We start from the raw sequence: 17,021 nt of genomic DNA on the forward strand, positions 1-17,021 counted from the left end.
ATGATTAACGAAGAAGGACTTCTGACCGAGTTTACCATGTCGATTTCTTCATTTATTGTATTTATTTATTATCGATTCATTATTTTCTTCGGCTTTTATTTTGGAAGCATACGCTGTTTTCGTCGCAGGATGCGTGTCTTTTATGTCTCGTTGTCCATTTCCGGTGCGGTGTTGTTGTTGTGGCGCTATGATATGTGAGCGCGGCCTCGATCTTTTCCCGTGAGTTTTTGTCGCGTTCTGCGGGTTTGATGTTCCGCGCCGCCGAGATAAAGAGCTTCGGTAAAGCGGGAACCGGCTGGTATGTGCCTCACTGCGGGATTGCATGTGTTTTGCCATCATTCTGTCTTTTTTAAAGAGCCGATCATGATGTGTGTACGTTATTTCTGACCTGATCTCACACTCACAATAAACTTAAACTGCCGGTGTATTATGTAGCCTAGCTTTTGACAATTTACAACGGCATTCTTATATACCACAGTGCATAAATATGGTAATCATTCATTACAACTAGTACCATGGTATTACCGTCTGGTACAATCACTGGACCTTCGTACCAGTACTTTGTTTTACTGGGCTAATACTGTGGTAATAATACTAATACTATTTTTTAAAGGTAACGTTATAGCTTGAAATCGTCGATCAATTGATTGATTATCGTGACTAATTATAAATCCAGCCCTTATTAAAAGATGTCACCGTGTTTCTATCATCATTTTGTATGGATGGACACTGTCATAAAGAAGGTAATACTATATGGTGTCATCATCACCACCAACCGTGGAAAATATAAATCCTGAAATATTGACTTTAAAAATTCCCACAGTCATTCAAAACCTGGAAATAACAGTAAACATTATTGTGATTTCTGGGCCTGAATAAATTACTAAAATAAATACATGAATAAAAATCATGGACATGCTTGAAATAAATAATGGGCAAATCATAAAATTAATAAAATAAATAATAGGAAAGTAGTAGAAATCAATATATCATTATGTGACATGGCATTTATTATTTGAATATGTGAATATATATATATATATATTAATATTAATATTTTTTTCTTCTGCTGTTTAAATTGCTGAGTACAATCTCTATAAAATCCTTTATGGACAAATGGATTTTTATTGACACCCTGATGAAGGCATGTAGCCGCAACGCGTAGGTGTACTTCTCACCAATTTTTAAAGCAAGCCAAGAATGAAATAAAGGCTTTTTAACTTTTTTCACTGACATTCGAGTGCCTTGGAATTCTTGTCTTCAGATTTTTATTGTCATTAGGGGTTTCATTTTCTAATTTAATCTAGTTTCACTCATTTTGATCAGGCACTTTCATGGATGAGCTCGTGCTTGACCTGGTGACAATCCCCCCCAAAAACCTAAACAATTAATAAAATAAATAAATTAGTAAAAAATAGACAAGACAGTGATTTATAATAGAAAAATAGAAATTAATAAACCATTACGTGGCAATTACATGATATGGCAATGATTCAGAAATCATGGAATTCTTATGCCGTTAAGCTCTCAAATATTTAATTGACAATTATATTTTAAAATCCTTATCCAGTTATCATCCCATTTGTGTTTGTCTTTTCCGAATGTTTCACCTAATTCAACTTGCGTCACTCATTCTCATCAGGCACTTTCGGCGGACGATGGACGAGCTGGTTCATGATCTGGTGTCGGCTCTCGAGGAGAGCTCAGAACAAGCCCGTGGAGGGTTTGGAGACGGCGGAGATCACGCCCTGGCCGTCGGTTGCCTGCTGAAACGGCAGGCCCGCAAGCGCCGTGGCCGGAAGCGCCGGTCCGATAACCCCCACCCGCCGTGGGACACCTGCCACCTGAGCGAAGGCTCCGAGTCCAGCCTGGAGGAGCAGAAAGACTATCGTTCGTCTACAGCAGGGGGCGCTCACACCCGTGACAACAACAACAGCGACTCGGACGAGCAGCTCGGGGCGAAGCGGCGGACGCCCCTCACCGCCGACTCCGGGAGGGGGAAGAGGCCGATTTGGCTGGACGACTTGAGCGGAGCGGACGGTTTGGGAACCCGAAGTTTACGGAGGCGTCGGAAAGTCAAGCGCATGGCTGTGGATCCGCCACTAGATGTCGCCACCATGCTGGCTCCGCCTCCCAGAGCACCAGCAGTAGGAAGCAGCAGAGGGGCGGGGTTTAGTCCGGAAGCCAAAGGGAGTGACATGAACAAAAACAGGGTGAAGAAAAGGAAGTTTACGGCGCAGAGACTCGCACAGGACGCGGCGGATGAAGGCGTGGTGGTGGAGAGCGAAGAGGCGGGACATACGGCCAAAGATAAGATGGAATTTGAGGAGCAGAAAGGCTCAGATGAGGACATGAGTGACAGGTGGTTAGTGATCTTCTTTTCTGTGTAGCCCCTCCTCTTCCTGTTTCTCTGTCTCTCAGAACAAGACCTCTGCAATTTTTGCCTCTTTTCTAGTTCTTAGACTATGTTTCTGATCGTGGCCTGCAAACACTCCTCCGGCATCCGGATCAGGACTAGACCTCTAGTTTTGTAGCAGATCTTTTATATACCAGAGACATTATTAATAACATCCTTTATTAAAGCAACACTAAGTAGGATTTTTTTCCTTCAAATAATGTTTCCAAAATCGTTTCAGTGGTTCATCAAGTCGTGACAGGGTGAAAGGCACTTATGCCACCGCTTTGCGGTCCTTTATCTGGTATATCCACGCTATGTAAGATTGCCAGATCGGGTCGCATTTCTGTAGTTCTAATGAGACATGAGAAAACTAAAAATTTGACTTGTTTTACGGCCATTATTGATTCCAATGTCGATGCTGGATAAACAGCGAGTGTGCGTGCGACAGTAGGATGCGGTAGGCTAAATTATTTACAACAGCGGTAATGGACAATTCCGCTTCCAACCTGTAGGGCGACCACAGAGGAAAAGTTCCTTGGTGTTGCTTTAAATCCATTGAATATGATAATTACAGCTACACACATCAGCATAACATATTCATATGGCTGAATCTGCCAGGTCAAATTTCAACCCAAAACCAAAATAAGAAAAATATGAAATCCTATTTTGCAGCAACATTTTTATTTTTTTTTTGCATGGTGACATTATTTTTGACAGTTATACACCCCATTTCTCCCAATTACCACAATGTGCAAAAGTGCATAATGCAAAAAGCAACAACAATGACATATTATTTAAATTAGCATATTATTTAAATTATATAATGGTCATATTTTACTGCCTTAAAATATTTCTGATTTTAATTAAAATAATAAAGCAAAACAATTGATTTAAAATGATAAACTACAATTAATAATTTTATTACACTAATATATCAATGCAATACTGAATTGTTATGAAAATAATCACAGTGCTAACAATCCTAAAGTGTTATTCACCCAAAAATGATCCCATAATTTACTCACCCTCAAGCCATCCTAAGTGTGTATGACTTTCTTCTTTCAGCCGAACACAATCAGAGTTATATTAAAAAAATATCCTGGCTCTTCCAAGCTTCATAATGGGAGTGAATGGTACCCTTTTTTTGAAGCCCTAAAAAGCTCATCCATCCATTATAAAAGTAATCCATACGGCTCCAGGGCCGTATAAAGGCCTTTTCTGTATCCATATTTACAACCTTACAGACTATAATCACTGCGTCGGGTCAGAGGTCACTCTTCCACCGGAACAAGAATCGCGTACGGCCGTTACCGAAGTTATAAATATTGATATTTTTCTTACAAAAACTTTGCTTCAGAAGGCCTTTATTAACCCACTGGAGTCGTATGGATTACTTTTATGATGGATGGATGCGCTTTTTTGGGCTTCAAAATCTCAGTTACTATTCACTCCCATTATAAAGCTTGGAAAAGGATATTTTTAAATATAACTCCGACTGTGTGACTGAAAAAAGAAAGTCATATACACCTAAGATGGCTTGAGGGGGAGTGAATAATGGGATAATTTAGATTTTTGGGTGAACAATCCCTTTAATGGTCTTAAAAATAGGCTTCATATTGTTAGTGCACATTGATTCTCTCTTTTACACAAAAGGCTTAAAACGACATGTGTGTGTTTGCAGTGAGACGAGCAGCGTGAGTAACAGCAGTGATGGGGGTCTGTACACGAATGACGAGGGAAGGCAAGGTGTGTATATTCATACATTACACACTCACCATATATCATGTATAGCATGAACACAGAGCGTATGTTCAGCACGTGTTGTGTTTCAGGGGACGATGAGCAGAGCGACTGGTTCTACGAGGGCGAGCCGGGCGGGGCTTGTGGTATTGCGGGAGTCGTGCCGTGGTGGGAAAGAGATTCCAACGAACTCGACCTCAATGACCCCATGTTCAACAGCATCCTGACCGGAGCGTTCCCGTTAATGTCACAGGGCACTCAAAGAGGTGTGTGTTTAAATGCTCTTAGGCCATGTTTACACCTGGTATTATGATGCGTTTTGGTCGATCGGATCACAAGTGGACGAGGGAGACACATATCCGTTTACACCTGGTGTTTTAATCAGTCTCTTTTGTCCACTTTCAAACACTTCTGTCCTGATTTCTTCAGGCGGAGGGTCTATGGGCTGGTAAATGTATGAGCTTTTCAGATCTTTTGATCTAATGGATGAAATAAGCTCACGCAATTTACACATGAACACGACCGGAGAAAACAGAAAAACACACAAAGAGCATCAGCTTTAGTTTCTGCTCTGACAGCCACTAGACCAGCCGAACGCTGTGAGTGTGTGTTAGAAATCAGGAATGGTGAGAGAACATTGAGCTTGGTACATTTTTCATCTTCAAACCAAACTTGGGTATCCAGCTAAAGTTTAATCCCGTCTGGAAAGAGCTCTTCCCATAATGTTCCCACATTAGATCAGTAGACAGAGAGTAGACGGTTTTTAGTGGCTGTTTGAACACATTCGACCACATGAGCTTTACACTACACAAGAAATCCGGTCGAATGTGTTTTCATCTACCTCTGGAAGTGGTCGAAAGTGGACGAGCACAAAACCTTTTAGACGCCGTTTACACCTGTATTTAGTGTCGTCCACTTGTGATCCGATCGACCAAAACGCATCTTAACACCAGGTGTAAACTGGGCCTCACACAAACTTTAGCATGAGTTGTAGTTCACATGTGTGTCCACCAGAGGACAGTGCCATACAACCCATTATGGAGACACAAGGACCACACAACCCATACATCATCATCATACATCTTCATCTTACTATCTAACCTGCAATGCCCAGTAGCCTTGCATACTAAACCAAACATAATAAAACAAAAATGCACATTTATAAAAGTAAAAAATATGGTGTATGTTCTAAGAAGGTCTACTATACCAGGAGAAAACTATTTATTCCTGTTCATCTCAAAGAAATTTTGATCACATACACTGATTGTTAGGTCATCTCTCTGAAAGTTTTTAACAAAGGCTTGTTTTTCAGGGTTTCACGCACGGCTCGCGCGACAGGCCTGTCTTCAGCAGTCACAGGTATGTGCGCTTGTCTAAAATATGAACTCACTATTTGATATTTATATGTATATGTGACATGTTTCATTCTCTTTCCTAACAGGGAACCTCTCAAGGAATTCCCGATAGATTACACAGATTATCCCAGGATCCTCAGAAGTAAGTCCTGATTGGCTTAAAGGTATTTGACAGCCTAACATAGGGATTGGCTGTATGACAACGGGCAGAAATGTCAACCAGTGAGGCTCTGTTTACACCTGGTATTAAGATGCGTTTTGAGCTCGTCCACTTTCGACCACTTCCAGAGGAAGTTGAAAACGCATACAATTGGATTGCTTTTGTAGTGTAAACGTAAATGTTGTAGTGTAGTGTAGTGTAAAAAAATAAAAATGTGGTTGAATGCGTTCAAACAGCCACTAAAGACTGTCTACTGATCTAACGTGTAAACATTATGAGAAGAGCTCTAGTCTAGCCAGACGGGATTTAAACTTTAGCTGGAGACCAAAGTTTGGTTTGAAGCTGAAAAATGTACCAAGCTCAATGTTCTCTCACCATTCCTCATTTCTAAGACACACTCACAACGTTTTTGCTGGTCTTGTGGCTGTCAGAGCAGAAACTAAAGCTGATGCAATTCTCTGATTGTGTTCATATTTAAATTACGCAAGCTTATTCCGTCCATTAGATTCAAAGATGCATCTTAATACCAGGTGTAAACAGGCCTCAGACATCCCACGACCTGTCAACATGTTCACTCAGTGGCAACGAAAGCCGAGCAATGCCGGGTAACACACTGATCTGACAAAACTCAACAAAGTGTCTGTCTGTGGCCATCTGTCGCCGTGTTTTGGTGCACTGTGAATTGGCCATTACACTGTACATATGTCCATGCTGCTTTCATTGGGCAGGACTGCTTTAAATATATATATATATTTTTTTTTACATTGTTACAAATGTGGGAGGGATGAAGAGACAGTTTACAACAGCTTCAAATCTGGCCCTGGCTTTAGTTTTAGTGTTTGGAATGTTTTTTAGTTCAGGTGTTGCTCAAGTGTCTTCACATAGTGTGAAGCTGTTTTTACACTGTCTGACTTGTTCATTTGTTATGAATAATGTGATTTTTTTTTTTTTTTTTTTTTTTTTGCATCCAGTCTTTTTTATAAATAAAAGCAAAAGTAATCAGATTTGATGAAGCACCTTTCATTTAGAAAGTACTTAATTTTCTGGATTGCCTGAATAAAATAGGTTTTACCACATGGTTATTTAATGCATAAATACATTTTACATTATTAAATAAATTTAATTTAATGGTTATTTTAAAAAGTAATTCGTTTTTTATCAATTAGATTTTTTATTAAGTATTAAACTCAAATTAATTTAGTTTAATGGTTATTTTTTTAACTTTTTTACAAAGTAAAAAGTAATTTACAAAGCAAAAATAACATTGTATTATTATATACAGTAGCGTTCAAAAGTTTTAGATCTGTACGATTTTTTTTCCTAGATTTTTTTTTTGTTGAAAAAATACTTTATTCAGCATGGATGCATTAAATTGATCAAAAGTGACTGTAAAGACATTTATAATATCAAAGAATCTTGAAAATTGTACACAACACAGGAATAAATAGCCTTTTAAAATATATTTAAATAGAGAAGTTATTTTAAATTGCAATAATATTTCACAATATTACTGTTTTTGCTGTATTTTGGATCAAATAAATGCAACCTTAAGCAGAAGAGACTTTTTTCAAAAACATAAAACCTTTTTAAAAGTAGTGTAAATATTATATAAATGTGAATGTACTCATGTTTGTGTGTCGTCCTCTGCAGCTCGTGGTTCAGCTCCGGGACCAGAAGAGACCAAGTAAGATCTGCTCCCTATGTTCAAATATTTCTCTCTCTTTTGATAAATCTATGCTTTATTTACTGTATGTGTGTAATAAACTAATGTGGCATGTGTGAAGTTTTTACATTTAACATGCGACTTTGTGTATGTTCAGTTGCTGTGGGATTCTCGTAGCGACAGAAGCCACAGGAAAAGCTGCGCTCTTAAGACCGCCAGCAGGTAAAAATACATATCATTTATAATAATGTAACAATATGTTATACTGAAGTCTATTTACAAGGCTGTAGCTAACCGTGCTGAGCCTCAGTTAGCTCTTCTGTGCCATTTTGCCATACACAAACCAAGTTGTCAATTTTCAAAATATGTTATTTTAGCATAATCATAGTTAAGCAAGCAACCATCTTAAACTCTCTTTCTCTCTCTGTAGACAGACAAGTGGTCATCTTGGCTCTTTGTGTACTGGAGATATAAAGAGACGACGGAAAGCTGCACCTGTCGGAGCCCCGTCAGCCTCAGGTAACACACACACACACACACACACACACACACACACTACATGCAAATGATGTGTTCTTCTTTAAAACAAACGGTTCATGGAAACATGCGGCCCATGTGTCCAGTTAATTCCCAGCATGCATCATCAGGAAGAGACGGAGGCTTTTCGCCGTGGTAACAGTAAACTCTGATTATGTGCTGGTTATGTGATTGGATTGGCAGCTGAGCAGACAGATCAGTGCTGATCTCATTTCCTCATTAAACTCCATCATTTCCTGCCCTGATCTGTGACGCAAAGAACATGCCTGCGGTCCCCGGGGGTCAGAGGTCACAGAGCTGAGATTATGCATTTCTCCGAAACTATTTAGAGTTTATGAGGAGCAGGAAACTTGACTTGTATCATCAGGATTATGTCTCTCTCATTCTCTGCTTTAGTCACCCTGTCCAGGAACACTGATTTACATGCTAATACTTTACACAGGGTTCCCACAGGTCCTTGAAATCCTTGAAAGTTTGTGAATCTGAAAAAATGTTTTCAAGGCCCTGGAAAGTTTTTGAAAATAAACATACATAGAGACAGGTGCTTGAAAGTGCTTGGATTTATTTTGTGCAAGAAGTTTTCTGGAAATAATTCCATATTCACTCCAGTTCCCTAATGTGTTATTTCGCCAACACTTCATGGCCTTTGCATACTAGCTTGCTTGATTTGCACTAGTTAAGCGCATGATTTACCCGTATGTTAAGTGTTTCCCGCATGAGGTACTTGCCATGAAGTTCACGTGCGCATGAAACTACGATGATACCTCATCGTTTGTTTTTGGACACAACAAATGTGTCCCCGCATTAAGTCCTTGAATTTGAGGGTATTTGACCTGGAAAGTCCTTGAAAGGTCCTTGAATTTGAAGTCAACCAAGGTGTGAGAACCCTGTTTACATTCAGGTTCAAATCGTCAACATTTAGGTGAAGAGCATGGACTTAAAATGGCCAGCATTTTTGGACACACTTTATTATAATGTACACTTTATTTAGTGTTCGTGCTGCTGTGCATTTGCATAAATTAGAACAGTAATTCTGATCGACTAAATATGCTGGTTATGGCATTTTTTGGAGCTGCTTATAATTATACATAGTTCTTATTATTAGTATAGTAATTCATTGCAGTAATATGTGTAACATGAACACTAAAACAAAAAAGTAAGTTACACACAGTAAGTTTGTTATTATTTTTGTTACTATTGCTCATTTTTGTTTGTTCATAACACATAAACTAATGCCAATTTACACAAACTGAGATGGTAAAAATGCATTAATGTAAAAATTAACATTAATGCGTTTTGTTTGTTGTAAGTTAATGTAAGATATTGCTTAATTTACAATTAACAACAGCATGGAATCAGATTTTATTCTTAATACACACTTCTGGTTGTGAGAAATTATTTATATATATATATATATAATATATATTATATATATATATAAACATAAACTGTATAAACTGTTTATATATATATATATATTATATATATATAAACAGGCTTTTCCGATGTAAATTCGTGACTTTGTGCGTTCCTTCTCGTTTTCCCCGTTCTTTGCTATTTGTTCATCGTAACGTCGTCTCTTTGGTCGTGTGTCGGCCAAATCAAAATTCAAGAGAATATAATGCTAACGTTAGTCGTTGTCCAGCACATCTCTCCTCTAGCTAACTTCACTCTTCATGCTTCTCTCTCCTCCACTCCTCACACCCCCCCTTCATGTGCACGAGCACTAACCCCCCCCCACCCCCCCCCCCCCCCCCCACCCCCCACCCCCAAATCATTCTTGTCGGTTATTGGCTGGAACACTATTTGTTATGTTTCGTGGTCCAGGCTGGGCCAGTTTGTTTTTGTTGCCGTTTGTGGAGCCTGTGGTGTCTACAGAGACTGCGTTTCTTCACAGTGTGTTCAGGGGACAGGCAGCTAGTGGATAGTGAGAAGATGTTTGCTGGATGTGACCAAAAATGTTTCAGCCTAAAAAACGTGTGACATCGCTTAGATCACCTTTAACCTAAAATATGAATTCTCATGTTATGTTACCCTTATGCACATTTTTATACATTTAATGTGTTTTTGAATGCATTTCAGGCCTTGATGCAAATCAGGGTTGATCTACAGATCTGACTTATGGACTCTTTCCACTCTTCAAGTGCATTACAAGGATCAGTGAGCTTTACTGCTTAATGCAGATTATCCTTTTCTCTGTGTCTCTCAGGCGTAGTGGGCGAGAGCGCTTCTCCTCTCCCGGAGTCAAACGTGGGGAACCGGATGCTGCAGAGTATGGGCTGGACCCCGGGGTCGGGCCTGGGCCCCGACGGCAGAGGCATCACTGAGCCGATCCGTGCGTCTCAGAGGCCGAAGGGAGCCGGACTGGGCTTCAACTGAGCTCGAGCCGAGAACAGAGAGAGCAAAATCCGAGAAATCGTCTTTCTCTCAGAGTGAAACCTCAAGAGTGAACAGCAGCCAGCCAGCAGGAGGCAGCACTGAGCTGACAGACCAGTAGATGTAGGGAACGAGGATGGACAGAATCCAACAAAATAGTACACCTGCATTGGCCCAGACCAGGACTGACTCTAGAGCTGCCTCACTGCCCACACACACACACACCCTGACTCATCAACAGCACCATTTCAGTTAACTCCAGGAAAAACGTGATGCATGTCATGAACAGTCAAGAATTTTCCATCCGACAGAATAGGAAGAATTGCATAGGAAAAATGATATTTTGCATAACAAAAAAATTAAGCCTGTTTTTTTTTTTTTTTTGGACTTTTTGACATTTTCATGTCAATTAAGCACATTTCTCCTCAACATGCTGTTTTTTGTCAGAATGAGTATTTTCTATATTCAGTACAATGATGACAAAATATTTGTTTGCATTACTGTAATGAGAATTTGGGAAATAAATGTGCTTAATTGTCATGAAAATGTTTCAATGAAGAAAAAAAAAAAAGACTCTTAAAGACTTTTTTTTCTTTATGCAAAATATAATGTATTATTTCTGTATTTTGATGTTGATTTTTAATTCAACACCCTGCACAAGTATTTAAACGAGCCTGTGTGTCGTTATCAGTGATGTTAATTACTAAACCAACCGCCAAACCTCAGCTCTCGGTGAATACCAGCGGAAATTAGCAAAATATTAGTTTCTTTTTTCGAAAATAATTTTTAAATAATTAATGAAGACCTGTTTTAGCAGATTAGAACAGTCCAAATCGTCGTCTGTCTCCTCTATTCATTTGATATTTGTATATCTGATGACACCCATGATGATATAATTTGGTTTAATTTTTTTTTTTTTTTACATTAATTTATAATAATTGTTGTTGTTGGTTTTTTTTCATCCTGTTTTTCGTCCTTTTGACGTTTGTGCAGATATCATGCACTAATAATGAATGTCAATACCTCAGCCAATCACACTCGTGTGAGCAGTTCTGCATGTATGAAATGCTGGAAAGATGCAGACTGAAACAAGCGACCGCTGCTCTTTTACACGACCGAACACGCGTGCGTTTTAATGGTGGTATTATATGAGGGTTTGGGGTCCATTCTGTTCATTTCCATTGTGTTTTATTTGGAATTCTGTGAAATGCACGTATTTCTCAGCAGAGTTTGAGTAATGAATTAGATTAATTGACTGAATTGGCTTAGTTCAGATGGAATGAACTATTCAAGGACTTGCTACTGACGACTGTCATTTCTGATTGTCCCGAGGTGAAGATTAAGTCATTGTTGGGTTAACACTTCAATGCCTCTTAGGAACAATCCCAGATGAGTGGAGATGCTATTATCTCTTTGGGCTGAATGTGACATCACTTCCTTTCTGGTGTTCCTTTGTACCGCCCTGAATGATAAGTGTTTTTTTTTTATGGTTTTGGAAACATGTTGTATTTTTAACCATGTTTGCACTCAGAATGAACAAGTCGTTGTTGATGTGAATGAGGAACATGTCGGGTTTGTCTCTTCCTGTGATCTGTACTACATGCCAAACTCCCAAACATGCTTCATTTGTTTACTTTGGTCTTTTTGTCGTTTTTGCCAATTTGCATTTTGGGAACAGGGGTGATATGGTCTTGATGTGTGTGTGTTCTGAAGTCAAAGTGATGTATGTTCATATACTGTAGATCAGTATTAAAGCGCTCTCTGCTCAAGGTTGAATCTTTGAATCTTTCCCATGATCCTCCATCAGATTAAATTTCACAGTCATTAAACATGCCTAATATTTTCAACACATTTCAATTCAGCTCTGGATTCTATAGTTTAAATTCATTAATTAAATTTGTAAAGTTTCATTTTTACTTAATTATTTTATTTAATAATTTTTCAATAATTCAATACGTATGTTTGATTGTTGGCTTCCTCCAAAAAGTGGTCATGGTCTTAATAGAAAGAGCAGCTCTGACCTTCTGTTAAACGTCTCCTTTGTTCCAATGGAAGAAAGAAAGTACTTCGTGTTCAGAAGAGCATGAGGGTGAGTAAATGAATAACTTTATTAAGAGAAAACTCAATTATCATGTTGATTGTCTTCAGGGGATGTTTCTGGTAGTTATTTCATATTCTGTGTGTTTATTGTGAAGACTGTCAGTGGGTAGATCAATACTAATATCCTCTCATCAGTACAGCGGATCTCTAGAGTAATTATAACTGCAATCTAGCAGAAAATTATACCAATGGACTCAATATGTCTCTCTTTTCTGCTCAGCAACTGATATGTTGAAGATTTACTCAAAGCATCAAGTGAGTCAGTGTGAACACAAGAATCCTGATTAGCTCTTTAGTATGCAGTCAATGCTAAAAATAATAAATAAACAATGACCTAATTTACTATAGATAGTGTGATGTATTTGGGCGACACAAATTTAAGGAATGATTAAAAAAAAATTTAACCTACTGTTAACTTGGCGCACTTTTATTGCCCTTTTCCCAATCAGATTTTAGTAATCATCATGAATAAGGTAGGCCTATAATTCGAAACACTAAAAATTCGTTCTTTGAAACCGTTTTGAAACGCTACTTTGGCTCCTCCCCCTAGTGGGCGGTGTCATGTTTCATATTATAAAATTTACTGCACTTTAGAATCTAATCTTGACAAAACACACATCATTAGAAAGGTCTGAGACCATATTGACAATATTGACAGAACCAGCTAAAAAAATAAAATAAAATAAAAATCGCTATTTTTGTGATATCAACGTAAAATTTGGAACAACTTGGTTAGACATTTTGGTTTGATTTTATAATAAAAAATTAAGAGTCCAAATTATTTCGAAAAGAATGTTTTGTATAAAATAATGTGGTAACACTTTATTTTACAGTGTCCTTTTACATATGTTACATGTACTTACCATAGTAATAATAGTAAATTATGCATAATAACATGCAACTAACCCTCAACCAAACCCTAATCCTACCCTAACCCTGTAGCAACATGTAGTTAATTAATATTACTTAATATAATTATAGTGTAACAATGACACCTTAAAATAAAGTGTAACCAATACTGTTTAGTAAAGTCCATTTGCTTTACAGTAAACTCTAACTCTTTAACACTTTCTCTCTTTTTTTTTTCTTTTTTTTTTGTTGAAGTGCATTAATCTGCTGATTGTCTTGTTTAAAAAGCAAACCTTTCATGAATTACAACCCTTATAGGTTTGGTTATGCATTTTCAAGTCTATGTTCAAAATAAGGAACATTAATGTATTTAGGATGTATTTCAGATACATAAGATGTATATTTTTTATGCACTTAATTCAATTGATGATCAATTGTGTCAAAATTGACTTGTTTGATTTTGTTTAATAGAGATGAGGTCAAGACCAATGATGTCTTTAAAAAGTATTGCATTTTATCCAATGTTATTTTTAAGGCCTAATAGTCGATCTAAGATATGCTCTAAAAATGCTGTCATCATTTCTCTCTCTCCCTCTCTCTCTCTCTCTGTGTGTGTGTGTGTCTCTCTGATGCGTGAGGCACAGACGTGCGTGAGACAAGCGAGATGTGAATTGTCTCGGTCAGAGGAAATCCAGCATGTAATCCTGCTCAGCTCATCACTTTGAGACCTGAATTACGTAACACTCGGCACACAGGTAACAACTGCCAGATACACACACATCCAGACTAATTCGTAATACCACGAGTTGTGCTAACACATTTAAGTAAGATGTGAGATTTGAAATGTGACCTTAAAGTACATTCACACCTGATGCATATTGCACAAAACTGGAAAGCACTTTCTTGATCTATTAATTGTAACTAGATACCGGATTGATGCATTGAGTGCTTTAGTTTAGAGGATAACTAATCACAGGGCTGGCCAGGTTAGGGCTTTCAAAGTTTTGAATGTTACTGTGTGAACTGTGTTTTCTGCTATGTGAAATAGTCTGGGTGACACTGAAGAGTGGCGTAATGATGCTGAAAATTCAGCTTTGCATCACAGGAATAAATGACATTTTAATATATATTAAAACAGAAAACAATTTGTTTAAATTGTAATAATATTTCACAACATCACTGTTTTACTGTATGTTTGATCAAATAAATGCAGCCTTGGTGAGCCGAAGAGACTCAATTCAAAAACGTGAAAAAAGACCCCAAACTTTTAAACAGTATAGGTCTTTATAGAAAACATATAATCATACAATGCCATAAACAGTAAGAACAAAAATAAGAGAGCGAAACAAAACTAAAAAGGACAATAAAACGCATAAATAAAATAAAACAGTGGACCAGCATAGCCATTTAGAAATTCAATAGCATCAGAAATATTGGTAACACTTTACAATATTGTTAACTATTTGTTAACTACATCAGTTAGCATGAACTAACAATGAAAATAGATTAACAAACACTGTAAATAATATGACTCACTATGTACTTACATTTACTAATGGGACCTTATTGTAAAGTGTTACTGAAATATTATGCTAGAATCTTTCTAATGATGCTTGTTGACCAAGAGTCTTGCTGGTTAGACTAGTTAAGGGATATAATCACTTTCTTTTAAAAGACACCAGCAGTGATATTTGCTCTGTGTGAAATGTTTCATCATGATCTGAGATGGGTGTATTGTGATCTGGAGGGACGAGGAGGATGTTTAATGAGGAGCGTTTCCTGCTGTTCAAGTCTGCAGTGACAATGATGATGGTGAGAGAGTTGCAGAATCAAGTAAACGTCGGACTTGGACACAGAGAGCGTTGAGATCTCCCTTTGTGTCCCAGCTCAGTGTGTGTTTGCCCTCGGCACACGAGTGGACAGAGGCTTTCTCCAGTAATACCACTGAAAACACGGTGTGTTTACCTCCTGCATAATGAAGGCTTTCTCCTTTCAAACGCCATGATCTCACATAAACACCTTATTGTTTCTTGAATGTTTGCTGAGGATTAATTAAAAAATATATTATTTTTATTGAATCCTTTAAATATAGCCTACTGAGAGAGAGAGTTGAAAGCCACGCCGCTTAATGAGGCACACTCTCAGGTTCCAAATGGATGTTTTAGCATCAACTGCACCGTTTTCAGTTCCCCAAAGAATCTTTCAGTCAACCGTATGAAGAACATCTTGAGAACCCTTTTCCACTATAAAGAACCTTAAAGATTCCATGAATGTTGGAGGTTCTTCATGGAACCATCAATGCCAAATAAAGAACCTTTATTTTTTTTAGAGAGCACTGAATCACTGGAGTTTCTCATATACATTATTCTCAATAACTGTAACAATAATGATGCATAATGATGGTTATTGGTTCATTTTTCGATCCGCTGCAGTTTGCGTATCGCGTTGGAACATAGTGGGCCGTTTACTCGGCAACCTGTCATTTTAGGGAAAAACTCATTCAATTGTAATCATGGTCTAGTTTTATGAACGTTTTAACAGATAGACAACTAAGGGTTATGGTTAATTGGGTTTCATCGGACACATTAAATACTTTTGGTTCACCAGAAGTGAACACACTTTTTTTACACACAAATGATTATCACAGTTCCCAAGGTGAGACTTGGTGTTTTTCTTTCTTTGCTTTCACATTTAGACCAGGAATATGGGCTGGGTTTTTTTTTCCTTGGTGGAACAGTATGAAACTGGATTTGAATGTCTCAAAGACTAAAGAGATGCTCATTCATTTGAGTAAGAAAGCACTTGCACTTCAAGCTGTGATTAGTAATGGGACACAGGTGAAAGTAGGGGAATATAAGTATTTAGGGAAGATTTTTGATAACATGTTGAAGCTTGATCTGAAAACCGATTAAAAAAATCACATCAAAGATTATTTTGTGTTGAGGAAACTGTGTATTTACAATTCATTTATTGAAAGTGTTCTGTTTTGTCTTTTTCTTTTATATGCGGTTTTCTTCACTGTCTATGAAGAACAAAAATCGTCTACAATCTTGGAGTCTGAATTAACTGCCCCAAGGGGATTAATAAAGCTCTAAACTAAACTAAACTAAACTAAACTAAACTAAACTAAACTAATTAGCCCACCTGTGCAGGTGAGTCTTCTTTATTTCAAATTTTTTTTCACGTTTCTCGGAAGCGGAAGTCGTCATAGTTGGGTAAACTTCTATAGTGGTGAATGAAAGACTAGATTATATTTTTCGTGTTCCCATTTGCTGAAATAGCAAAAACAACAACAAATAAATACATCCACAATAGTGGTTTCACAACTTTCAAAAGAGGAAAAAGTAGAGAGAGATTGATAACAGTCAATTCGACCATCACTCCCACAGCCGATCTGTATTAGAAACACCCTCACAGCATTATAGTTTTTTGTAATTTGATGCAAAGGTATAGCCTATAATACAAATGATAGTTTTATAAATGTTGCCTACATACATTAAAAAAATTATTATATAAAACTTTGCAGGATTTGGGTGGATTAGTCTGTGAAAAAGGTCCATTGGAATAATGTTTATATAGTGGAAATCTGTTTGTGCCCTTCAGGCAACACTTTTTTTGTAAGTGTGATAGGTATCACTTACCATGAGTACAGTTTAAAGTACCATGGTATTACCATCTGATGATACCTATGGTAATGTTTTTAGTAAGCGTAGGCTATATAATTAGTTCTGGAGGTTGGTTAGAGAATAAAACACTTTGTCTATGTTGACGTATTCATTTATAATACTAGTAGACAGTTGAAGTAACGACAACGTTGTGTCTTCCTCTCTTCACTGAGTCTCA

At 37.6% G+C, this 17,021-nt stretch overlaps 1 protein-coding gene across 2 annotated transcripts; it reads left to right on the forward strand.

The window, feature by feature from the left end:
* The first annotated feature begins 121 nt into the window (after nucleotides 1-121).
* Nucleotides 122-11,998, forward strand: gpatch2 (G patch domain containing 2). 2 transcript variants are annotated; one of them, XM_081379265.1, is made up of 10 exons: nucleotides 122-298; nucleotides 1,643-2,365; nucleotides 4,080-4,144; nucleotides 4,231-4,404; nucleotides 5,451-5,497; nucleotides 5,580-5,635; nucleotides 7,304-7,337; nucleotides 7,474-7,538; nucleotides 7,747-7,835; nucleotides 10,063-11,998. In XM_081379265.1, the coding sequence occupies exons 1-10, from the start codon at nucleotides 249-251 to the stop codon at nucleotides 10,230-10,232; spliced, it is 1,473 nt and encodes a 490-aa protein (XP_081235391.1). In that variant the 5' UTR covers nucleotides 122-248; the 3' UTR covers nucleotides 10,233-11,998. The 2 variants fall into 2 exon arrangements, with proteins under 2 accessions (XP_081235391.1, XP_081235392.1); XM_081379266.1 differs by having other exon boundaries at nucleotides 125-298; nucleotides 1,643-2,362.
* Nucleotides 11,999-17,021: the final 5,023 nt, after the last annotated feature.

This window comes from Scardinius erythrophthalmus (assembly GCF_964197995.2).
Source record: "Scardinius erythrophthalmus genome assembly, chromosome: 11".
Classification (NCBI taxonomy): domain Eukaryota; kingdom Metazoa; phylum Chordata; class Actinopteri; order Cypriniformes; family Leuciscidae; genus Scardinius; species Scardinius erythrophthalmus.

Excerpts from the sequence above, each read along its gene's own strand:
- gpatch2 (XM_081379265.1), top strand. The coding sequence starts at position 249 with ATGTTCCGCGCCGCCGAGATAAAGAGCTTCGGTAAAGCGGGAACCGGC. Across the intron at positions 4,145-4,230 it reads GAATGACGAGGGAAGGCAAG|GGGACGATGAGCAGAGCGAC; the intron begins GTGTGTATATTC and ends GTTGTGTTTCAG. Across the intron at positions 7,338-7,473 it reads CCGGGACCAGAAGAGACCAA|TTGCTGTGGGATTCTCGTAG; the intron begins GTAAGATCTGCT and ends GTGTATGTTCAG.